At 33.1% G+C, this 11,362-nt stretch overlaps 1 protein-coding gene across 2 annotated transcripts; it reads left to right on the top strand.

The window, feature by feature from the left end:
- Positions 1–3,811: 3,811 nt before the first annotated feature.
- LOC140867366 (16 kDa phloem protein 1-like) lies at positions 3,812–6,550 on the top strand. 2 transcript variants are annotated; one of them, XM_073272441.1, is made up of 5 exons: positions 3,812–3,962; positions 4,140–4,235; positions 4,897–5,041; positions 5,829–5,964; positions 6,357–6,550. In XM_073272441.1, the coding sequence occupies exons 1-5, from the start codon at positions 3,890–3,892 to the stop codon at positions 6,396–6,398; spliced, it is 492 nt and encodes a 163-aa protein (XP_073128542.1). In that variant the 5' UTR covers positions 3,812–3,889; the 3' UTR covers positions 6,399–6,550. The 2 variants fall into 2 exon arrangements, with proteins under 2 accessions (XP_073128542.1, XP_073128541.1); XM_073272440.1 differs by having other exon boundaries at positions 4,140–4,250.
- The last annotated feature ends 4,812 nt before the right edge of the window (positions 6,551–11,362 follow it).

Here is an 11,362-nt window from a genome sequence, read left to right as displayed (position 1 = left end):
AAAAAGAAAGCAGTCATAGCGACAAGGAAAATTGAATTCCTTGGTATTGAGATTGATGAATCTAAAATAATTCTACAACCCCATATTGTGGAAAAGGTACAGAATTTTTCAGATATACTCAAAGACGTAAAACAACTCCAAAGTTTTCTCGGAGTAGTCAATTTTGCAGGAATGTTCATAAACAACCTAGCGATGTATAGGAAAGTGTTCAGTCCTTTATTAAAAAAGGATGCTAGGTTTATATGGACCGAGGAACATACTAAAGGGGTAAAAAAACTTAAGGAGATATGTAAGAAACTCCCGAAAATGGCTATACCCTTAGATGAAGATGATTTGGTGTTATTTACAGATGTCAGCGATGATTGGTGGGTTGCAGTCCTTACTAAGCACTCCAAATGGGGAGGTACCATGCAGATACTGTAGCGGCCTTTTTACAGAATCTGAGGATATCAGATGACATATCAACGAAAAGGAATTTTACGCAGTTAACTCAGGTAAAATCTTTCATAAAAATAAAATTGAATCTAAACTAGAGAACGCTAGATTATTTAGATGGCAAACTTTATGTCAAAATTATATTTTTGATATTGTTATTATTAAATCTCATGAAAATACTCTTGTAGATTTTTTAACAAAATATGGAAGGCGGTGACGTAGATTCCATCATGAAAATGCAGAGACATCTCAGGGAACACCTTGGGTTGCTTCAAACCGAGTTCAACCAGTTAGCCATTAATGCTGAAATAGTCGGCAGGTTACAACAAGCTGATCGGATCAACGTATCTAATCGAATTACAGGATATATGCAAGCTCAAACTCAACTATGAGCTGCTATTCAAGGTTCAATTGTGAGGGCTATAGAGAAATCATTGGTTTCTCATAAACAAGAAATGCTAAAACCATTGTTTTTACAAGAACAAGAAATACAGTCATCGGTTGTGAAACAAGATGTTGAGAAATCCAAAACTCAAGAAACCAGTGCAATCTATCATCAGCTTTTGATGATCTAGATAAAGAAACAATTGATGAGCATAACTCATCAAGTCAACCCTCCGCCTCTGGGGAAAAAGAGGAAGAGATCAATATTATGCCCAATACAGACAAGGAAAAATCTAGATTGATACTAACCCAGCTGTTATTTCTCCATTTCAGGTTTATCAACTAAGATGGGAGAAATTAAGTACAAGAAGTGAAATTAACCCAAACACTTGCAGGGTTGATGTTGCAGGGATATATCCAAGGGTTTGGCTAAAAAATAATGTCAACCCTAAGGATGTAAAGTTATGGTATGAATTTGGGGCTCTAGCCTCAGTTTATACAACTTCACTAGGCTTCCAGGAGATATCACAGCTACCAAAATGGATTCAGGAAGCAGTCCAAGAAACATGGGAAAATAATGACCATTTGTCCAAAGGAGATGTGCTCGAGTTATACTTCTTTAGTGCAGCTCCAGAACCAATAGGGAAAGGATCACACGAGTCCTTTCATTTCATCAAGCTAAGGAGACCTGATATGAATAATCAAAGATTCATCAAGGATCCTATATCTGAAGAAATACCACTGGTGTCCACTTTCGGAGAGAATGAAATCTCAACCAGGAGGGCATGGGGTATCTGGTTCTGTCTCACTGAGATGGACAAGGTCAAGTTTTCGTTCAAATTTTATCAAAATTCGGTGAATGGATCATTTCTGTTAAATACAATGACAGAAAAAACTACGACTTTTGCAGAAGAACTCTTCGAAAAGAAGAGAAAACTTTTGTGGAACAACAAGCTATCGGGGAGTAAAGAAACTTGCCAAAATTTTTGCAATATGGCTCATATCGGGAGATGGTCAGAAAATATCTGCCCAGAATGTCCTAACCAAAAGGAGCCAGAATTTAGAAAATCCTTCAAACCTCGAACGGATCGTAGGGATTTTTTCGAGACTAGCAAAAGTGGACAAGGACCACTGAAGACGCGCTTTCACAGGGGCCCACTTCAAAAGCAAAAGATGCTCCGACAAAATTAAAGAAGGCACGTGAAGATAATAAAGCCAAAAAAAAAGTGGCAGACATGTGACTCCTCAACGAGTAAAAGATGTCATCAATAATTACATAAATAATTCAAGACAGGTGCCATCAATAATGAAATAAAAAATTCAAGACAGCTGTAAGATTCCCTGAAGTTTCTCAGTGAAACGAGTGGAACTTCAGTTATAAATGCAGGCAGTTGAGAAAGCTGAAGACATCGATCATTCCCTTCAATTTTCTTACAAATAAAATCATTGTAATATTTCACTTTCTACGTTTGCATTAAGTTTCTGTAAATTCATGTATTTCAAGAAAAAAGCTACTATGAGTAGCTAAACTAGTTATCTCCCCCTCTTCAAAGGAGGTAGATTTATGTAATAATATGTTGTCTGAATAAATTTCCGAAGCTCTTACCTATCATGTTATTTTCATTTAAAAATTAAGCTTTTACTATACGCCTTAAGATAGGAAACGAAATAAGGCTGTGCTAGCTGCTGCTGAAGGAGTCTATGTCAGGAACCATTGGTTGCGATCGCGTGGTTCGGTAGTGGGGAGCAACCTGTAAAACCCGGTGAACATAACCCGACAATAGTGTGGTCAAAAAGGAAATTTGCTTTAATTTACTTACGGAAGCATGATGAGCTAAAACTTATTATTAAAAAATTGGGAAATAAAGGGCATAATATGTATTATTTATTTTCAAGGACATGTTCGAGATACTTTTTAATTAATATATAAGGGATATTTTTAGGATGCGAAAAACAAAAAAGATATAATTAGCTCGATAACAAAATTATAAGGATATATTTAAGAATTATCCTCTTCCGTAATTATCTAATGATTTTAACGTGGTGAAGTGTAATTCTTCGAAAGTATCATAAAATTTACACGTAATAAGATATAATTTCTCAGAACACATTTTTCTTGTAAATTTTTTAGTTTCAAAGGCACATGATGTCAAGCAGACTTCTTTTATATTTGAGTCGATGCCTTAGGAAGAACAATAACTTGTTCAAGAATTCGTGTCGAAATTAACTAAAATCTGTCAAATCCATGTGAATTCAAATGTTTAATTGATATAATATAATATATAGGGTTTCGTTTACTATAAAATATAAAGTAATAATAAATATTAGGTTGGAAATTAAATAATATGGTGGCGGCTAAGTGTAACTTAGACCCTACATCTGATATACGTAACTCTACACAAAAATCAGTGTGATAAATACACAAAGAAATATATATATATATATCATGCGATGAATATAAAGTTTAGTTTAAGCTTCAGAGACTAGTACTGTTAGTTAATTCTTACAAAAAGAAAATTAATAGTATGTAATGTATATTAATGCATTTATATATAGCCGTATTTTATATGTCTCTTTGCTGAAGGCGTTTCACTCATATATATATATTTATTTTCAAATCAGCGTTTTGGATGAAAATAAGTAAAATTGTTAAAAATTAAAAATATATACACGGTGAAGACCCAATTTATTTTAACAATATTGACTACCTAATTAATTAGAATATCAAATTAAGAGACGAGACTAAAAAAACTAAAATACCATCTCTAACAACTTGGGATGGCTATAAAATAAATTGAGGTTGAAGAAAATGAAGGAAGCCCCCGGCCAAGGTGGGTGGGAGAGAGAGCCAGGAAGATGAATAAGTCAAGTCGTACACATAAAACGGTCAACGTCGCATTAAACCTTATTTAATTCTGTCCACATTAATTTCTTCTCTCTCTATATATATACACACACATAAATAATCACATCCATAAATTCAGCAAAATAATATTATTCATCGTCCATCGAAATATATTTTTCTCCATAAAATATTAATTACAAGAAAAAAATTAAGAAACTTGTGAAGATGACGAGTACTAATGGAATAATGGAGGTTACTCTTCTGCAAGCTCGTGGTCTCAAGAACACAGAATTCTTCGGTTCGAGTTTTATATGTGATAATTATTGGGTTATCCATACTATAGTACCTTTCGATATATATGTTGTCTTTATAATAATATATATTATACATATTTTATCATCTTATCTCATGAACAAATGAAAATCCTTGTATTTCAAATAATAATGATCAGTGAATGCAATATTATTATTTGCAGGTAAGATAGATCCATATGTTTTGATTCAATACAAAAATCAGGAGCTAAAGAGCCAAACTGCGGGAGGGAAAGCTTCCAAGTTTCGAGCTTACTTTTGTAGGTGTTTGAGAGGTTATATATATATATACATACTTGCGTACACTTTTGTTTTTAGAGACACATATATGCGCTCAAAATTTGAAAATATGTGGAGTTATAGATATATTTTTTTCCATGGGTCAGCAATCTAAGGATTTCACGAGTATTTGTGTACGTTATAACGGCAAAATTAGAGAAATATGAATGTGCAGTGGAATCCCATGATTAAAAGTATTTAATTAATTTTACGGACAATGATACTAACTGGACCTGGTTTAGTTTTACTTACAGGGTACAGCCATGCATAAACTATAAAATAATATATAATTTGAACCTTTAATATATAATTTGAGCCTTCCATTTACTTAAACGTTTATGTTTATGTCATGCAAACACCAATTTTTACATATATATTTTTCCCTCCATTGTAATTTGTATATATATTGAGTATTAATTTAACTTCACAAACTTGTAAGAATTATTTTAAATAGATTTTTCGGGAGATGCAAAATAAACGTTCTAATTAAATTCTAATTGATTTGGGAAGTAATCTTTCGGATGAATATATATGGATTATTATTTGATAAAAATATAACGATTTTTATATATAATAAATATTTGATGTTTCTCCCGTTCACTCTCTCGATATTTGTAAAGAGAATTGGATGTATAAATGCAGGGCAAGGAAGTAATCCAGTGTGGAATGAGAAGTTTAAATTCCGCGTGGAATATCCGATCAAAGGGAACGAACACCATAAACTTATTCTCAAAATTATGGATAAGGACACTTTCATGACCCAAGACGATTTTGTTGGCCAAGCAACGTACGTAACCCAAATTCATAATTTTATCCCTCTTTATTTATTTACATATCAATATATATATTAACCATAATTTCATACACAAAGTCAATTGTATGTCAAAATTCCACAATAGGTGAAATGAAATATATTTACGCATTAATTTTTGTTGCATGGAAATTGACATCACACGCACACATTACACTTAAAATTGATTTTTTTTATACGGTAACTTTTAATTAATTTTCATTTATTTTGGTCCAATTACTAACGTAATCTAAGAATTCAACAATTTTCGATGTTACGCCAATGCAATGCATATTTGCATTTTTTCGGTGTCACGTCATGAATTTGACTAAGCTGTTGAAAATTTAAATTGAAAAAACCCAAAATTGAGCAAGTTAGCGGATAAAAAAAAACTATTTTGTTAGGATTTTTATTCGAGGTTACTAGTTGCATATCTATGATCATCCATGGTAATGCATTCAAAAATCTAGCCACACGCTTTGCACGTGTAAAGTTATATAGATTTATTTTTTGAATTTTAAGTATTTTATTTTTATTAATTATTTTATTTTTATTAATTATTTTATTTTTTTCAATTTGATAATTTTGTCTATGTGAGATTTTTTTTGGAAAAAAAATAAGGGTGAACATACCAAGAGATCATTAATGTGCTTTTGCTTTATATATAATATAGATATAGATATGTATTTCCTCTTGTTTAGAACATATTATACGTCTACGTCCTCTCTTCTTACGTCTTTTATGCGAAATATTAATTAATTTTTTAAAAACTTGAAAAATGCAGCATCAATTTGAAGGAACTATTTGCAATCGGGGTGGAGAATGGGATGGCTCAACTTCCTCCTCAAAAGTATCGAGTTGTTTCTACTAATAAAACGTATCATGGTGAAATTAAAGTTGGAGTCACTTTTATCGCACACGTAAGTTTAATATACCTAAAAAACCCTTATATATTCAGAGTAGGTCTCACGGTCTCATGGATCTATATACGTAAGAGGGGTAGATTCGGTCAATATTTGAAATGAAAAAATAATATTTTTGACATAAAAAATAATATTTTTCATGTGTTGGGTCGAATAGATGATCCGTCTAACAAAATTCACAGTCTCATAGAAGTTTTGTGATATATCATATATCCAAGCAATAATCTGTAAATTCTTCCCGAAATTCAAATGGATTTATGAATTTTGTTATCGAAACAAAATTTCGTTACCTAAAAACTTTCTAATCATTAACATATATATATTTTTTCTGTAAAAAAAAATATATATATTTTCTTGATTTATTTACGAAATTAATTTTTTTGGTACAGGAGGAAGCCGATCGCCAGAAAGATGTCACAACTAGTCAATAGAACGTGTATTGATCAGGCCGATCCTGCCAGTACTTGATCCTAAGTTTAATTTATTTGTAATTTTACGTATTCTTTTTTATATGTTCTTTGATGTCTTAATTAATTGTACATTGACGTTATTTATTTTTATATGGTGCAAACTAATTGGTCAAATTCTTGGGATATTATTGTTGGAAAAATTGGGTTGTGTACCCATTTAGAATCGATAAAATATTTGTGATAAAATTATTTCTCGATTACCAATAAGGGTGAATGAAAAATTAATAAAGTGTTCACAAATAATTGTTCGAATTTTATCGAGTGAAAAAATTGAATATTAAAATATTATATATATTATATTAATATATATATATATATTTATATATTAAAGTGAAAATAAAATGTAAATGAGACAAGTGACAAAGGCCACCGAAACCTCTTCAAACAAATCAATTGGATTTGAAAATTTTGAAATTGAATTTGAATTCGGCAATTCAAATTGGAAAATTCAATTGGAAATTTCAAATTGAAAATACTTATTCAACCGAATGGTTGTATGTGAGGGGTAGTTATACTTTCTTGACATTTTTTATTAAGAGTCCAATTTGAAGTGATACACCTTTTCATTTAAGATTTTCAATCTCTATAAATATATCTCATATGTTTGAATGAAAAAAGGTTACACATATTGAAACTCAAAAAATACACTGATTTTTCGTTCATAGATATTGTTGCATATCATATTTGTTCATCATTTTTCAGAAAGTTCAAAAAGCATCTTCAAAGTTTGCTGGGTTTTTGTAATTTGGAGTGCTCCTATTACAAAACAAAGTCGTTGTATCTTGGGAGACGATTGTCATATTCCATTAGCACCGTGTGTGGGGCAAATTTGTCTTAAGGACATAGAGTCTGACTTTAGCCTCGACTTATAGTTTTTTATTCCTGTCTTGTCTCAAGTCGTGTTGCAACATTACCAAGAACACAAACTGAACAGTTTCATTTTGCACAACACTCCGAACCCAACAATCTTAAGACGAATTTTTATGTGTATTCTGAGATGGCATCCGCACCTACTGCCCCTATTCAATCTACTGTTCCAGCATCACATTTTGAGAAATCGGAAAAGTTTTTTGGTGTTGACTTCAAAAGATGGCACCAAAAGATGTTGTTTTACTTGACCACACTGAATCTCATGAAGTTTTTGCAAGAGAATGCTCCTGCTGTATCTGACAAAGAGACGGACAAAGGTAAACGGGTTGCTTATGATTCTTGAAATAATTGAGATTATATTTGTCGCAACTACATTTTGAATGGTTTGGACAACACGTTATACAACGTGTACAGTCAAGCCAAGATGTCAAAGGACCTGTGGAAGTCTCTGGAAAAGAAGTATCGAACTGAAGATGTCGGAATGAAGAAATTCATCGTTGGTAAGTTTTTGGATTTTAAAATGATTGATTTTAAATCTGTGTTGAGCCTAGTCCAGAAATTCATCGGAAGTTTCTCAAATAAATGAGGCTTTCCAAGTGGCTTCGATAATTGAGAAACTTTCGCCTTCATGGAAAGCTTTCAAAAATTATCTAAAGCACATGCGAAAGGATATGGGACTTGAGGATCTCATTGTAAGGTTGGGAATTGAAGAAGACAATCGCAAGCAGTCTGATCCTAAAGAGAAATCACATATGGATGTAAATGCAAATTTGATGGAATCAAATACTAACAAAAAGAGGAAGTCTTCGGGAAAGAAAAAACTCCAGTAAAGGTAAAAGATTCAATGGAATGTACTACAACTGTGATAAACCAAATCATATGGTCAAGGACTGCCGACGTCCAAAGAAAGCCAATAGAGACCAAGTTAACATGACTGTTGCAAATCATGTTGCAACAGGTCATGAGACGGAACTGGTTACAGACCTTTCTGTTGTGGTTTTTGAAGCCAATCTGATGGACACAACCCTAAAGAATGGTGGATAGACACTGGAGAAACACGTCACATCTGTTCTGATAAGTCGTCATTCTCAACCTACTCTTCTATGACCGAAAGCAAGCTCTTTATGGGAATTCAGCAACATTTGATATTGTGGGTCTTGGAAATGTGGTATTAAAGATGACTTTTGCAAAGGAAATGACACTGCGTGATGTCCTCCATGTTCTTGATATTCGGAAGAATCTAGTGTCGGGGTCGGCTCTTGTGAATGCCGGTTTTAAGTTAGTATTTGAGTCCAACAAGTTTCTACTTTCAAAGAATGGCCAATTCATAGGCAAGAGTTATTTTGACAATGGTTTTTTTAAGATGAATATAACCAATGTACTCCGTGATTTCAATGACAATAAAGTTATAAGTTCTTATTACTTGCTTGAATGTTCTAATAAGACTTGGTCATATGAATTATAAATCATTTCAAAGATTAATGAAGTTGAACTTATTGCCAAAATTTGATGTTGATCCAACACACAAGTGTGAAGTTTGTGTTGAAGCAAGAATGGCCAAATTACCTTTTCATTCGTTGGAAAGAAACATTGCTCCTCTCGAATTAATTCATAGTGATCTATTGATCTGAAATTCGTGCAATCAAGAGGAGAAAATAAATATTTGTTACATTCATTGACGATTGCACTCGATATTGTTATTTGTACTTATTGAAAAGCAAAGATCATACATTGGATGCATTCAAAGTTTAGAAAACAGAATTTGAGAATCAACTAAGCAAGCGAATTAAAGTGAGGAGGAGAATATGGTGCTTCTTTTGATGAAATTTGTACGGAGTCCGGAATTATTCATCAAATGACCGCACCTTACTCCCCTCAATCAAATGGTGTAGCGGAACGAAAGAACCGGACACTAAAGGAGATGATGAATGCCATGTTGATAAATTCTGGATTACAACAAAATTTGTGGGGGAAACGATTTTGTCGGCTACCTACATTTTAAACAAAGTACCACATAAAAAAAAGGATAAGAGCCCTTATGAATTGTGGAAAGGCCACAAGTCTGCTTACAAATATCTAAAAGTATGGGGGTGTTTGGCTAAGGTAGAATTTCCTAAGCCAAAACAAGTGAAAATTGGACCAAAGACAATCAATTACATTTTTATTGGTTATGCCAATAACAGTACTGCATATCAATTTTTGGTGCACAAATAAGACATTCCTTATGTCCACGGTGGGACTACAATTGAGTCACAAAATGCTGTGTTCTTTGAGGATATGTTTCCTTACAAAGAAGAAAAAAATGAACTGTGTTCCAAAGCATGTCGCAACATGCATCAGAACAAGAATGAGACAGTACCTCGTCACGACAAATGCATGGACAAAAATGTCAGTGAAACCCATCCTAGAAAAAAAATATAATATGGATGATACTGGAATACCTCTTCTTGAATAAACCAAGAAAATGCTACTGAAGAGAATCGTTGCAACAAAAGAGGAAATGAAACTATGGAAAATCATGAAAATGATAACGAATTGAGACGTAGTAATAGGGCCAGAAAAAAAGAATTTTGGTCCTGATTTTTTGACTTATGTGTTAGAAAATGAACCTCGAACAATAATAGAAGCATTATTGAGTCCCGAGGCCCCATTATGGAAAGAAGCTATTAATAGTAAAATAGACTCCATCATGCAAAACCATACATGGGAATTGGTAGATATTTCACCAAGAACAAAGCCTTTAGGATGCAATTGGACCCTAAAACGGAAATACAAGGCTGATGGATATATCTATAGACAAATATAAGGCCCGATTGGTGGCTAAAGCCTTCAACCAAAAGAAGGCCTGAATTTCTTTGATACCTATTCACCAGTGACTAGGATCACTTCCATTCGAGTTCTCATCGCCATTTCCGCATTGTATGACCTTAAGATACATCAAATGGATGTGAAAAAAGTGTTTCTAAATGGTTAATTGGATGAAAAAATATACATGGAGCAACCTGAAGGGTTTGTGGCTCCCGGACAGAAGCATATGTGTGTAAACTCGTTAAGTCATTGTACGGATTGAAGCAAGCGCCAAAACAGTGGCACAAGAAATTTAAAAAAACTATGTTGTTAAATGGTTTCAAGATAAACGAGTGTACGTGACAAGTGCATTTATATCAGAGGCACACCTATATTGTTTGTCATAGTATGTTTATACGTAAAAGATATGCTTATTATCGGAAGTGATCATAATGTGATTATGAACACAAAAAATTTGTTGACTAAGAACTTTGATATGAAAGATATGAGTTTGGCAGATGTAATTCTTGAAATTTAAGAACATGAAGACAAAAGAAGGAATTGTCCTCACACAATGTCATTATGTTGAGACAGTGTTCAAAAATTTTGGTGCTCATGTTCTGAAACCTGTCGCAACACCAATTGATTTAAACGTATATTTGGGCAAAAATCATGGTGAACCCATGTCACAACTGGAATATTCACATGTGATTGGATGTTTGACGTATATCTCAAACTGTACACGTCCTGATATTGTCTGTGCAGTCAATAAAATCAGTAGATTAACGAGTAATCCAATTAATGCGCATTGGAATACATTGATGAGAGTTCTAAAGTATTTAAAACATACTTCAGAATATGGATTACATTATGTGAGATATACAGCAGTGTTGGAAGGCTATTGTGATGCAAACTGGATTTCGAATACGAATGATTTCAAATCCACAAGTGGATAGGTGTTTGTCATTGGTGGTGGAGCCGTGACATGAAAATCCAAAAAACAAACATTTATTGCTCGATTCACAATGGAATATGAGTTTATAGCCTTAGATAAAGCCGCTGAAGAGGCTAAATGGCTAAGAAATTTCTTAGAGGATATCCCGTGTTGGGCTAAACATGTGCCTGTTGTTATGATACATTGTGATAGTCAATCGGCAATTGGAAGGACACAAAGTAGCATGTACAATGGTAAGTTACGACACATACGTCGTAGACATAATATCATTAGGCAGTTGATCTTTAATGGAGTAATCTCCATCGATTATGTG

Source organism: Henckelia pumila, chromosome 4 (assembly GCF_033568475.1).
Source record: "Henckelia pumila isolate YLH828 chromosome 4, ASM3356847v2, whole genome shotgun sequence".
Classification (NCBI taxonomy): Eukaryota; Viridiplantae; Streptophyta; class Magnoliopsida; order Lamiales; family Gesneriaceae; genus Henckelia; species Henckelia pumila.
Note: the sequence above shows the minus strand (reverse complement) of the source record. Positions and strands in the feature narration are given on the sequence as shown.

Excerpts from the sequence above, each read along its gene's own strand:
- LOC140867366 (XM_073272440.1), top strand. The coding sequence starts at position 3,890 with ATGACGAGTACTAATGGAATAATGGAGGTTACTCTTCTGCAAGCTCGT. Across the intron at positions 5,042-5,828 it reads GATTTTGTTGGCCAAGCAAC|CATCAATTTGAAGGAACTAT; the intron begins GTACGTAACCCA and ends TGAAAAATGCAG. Across the intron at positions 5,965-6,356 it reads GAGTCACTTTTATCGCACAC|GAGGAAGCCGATCGCCAGAA; the intron begins GTAAGTTTAATA and ends TTTTTGGTACAG.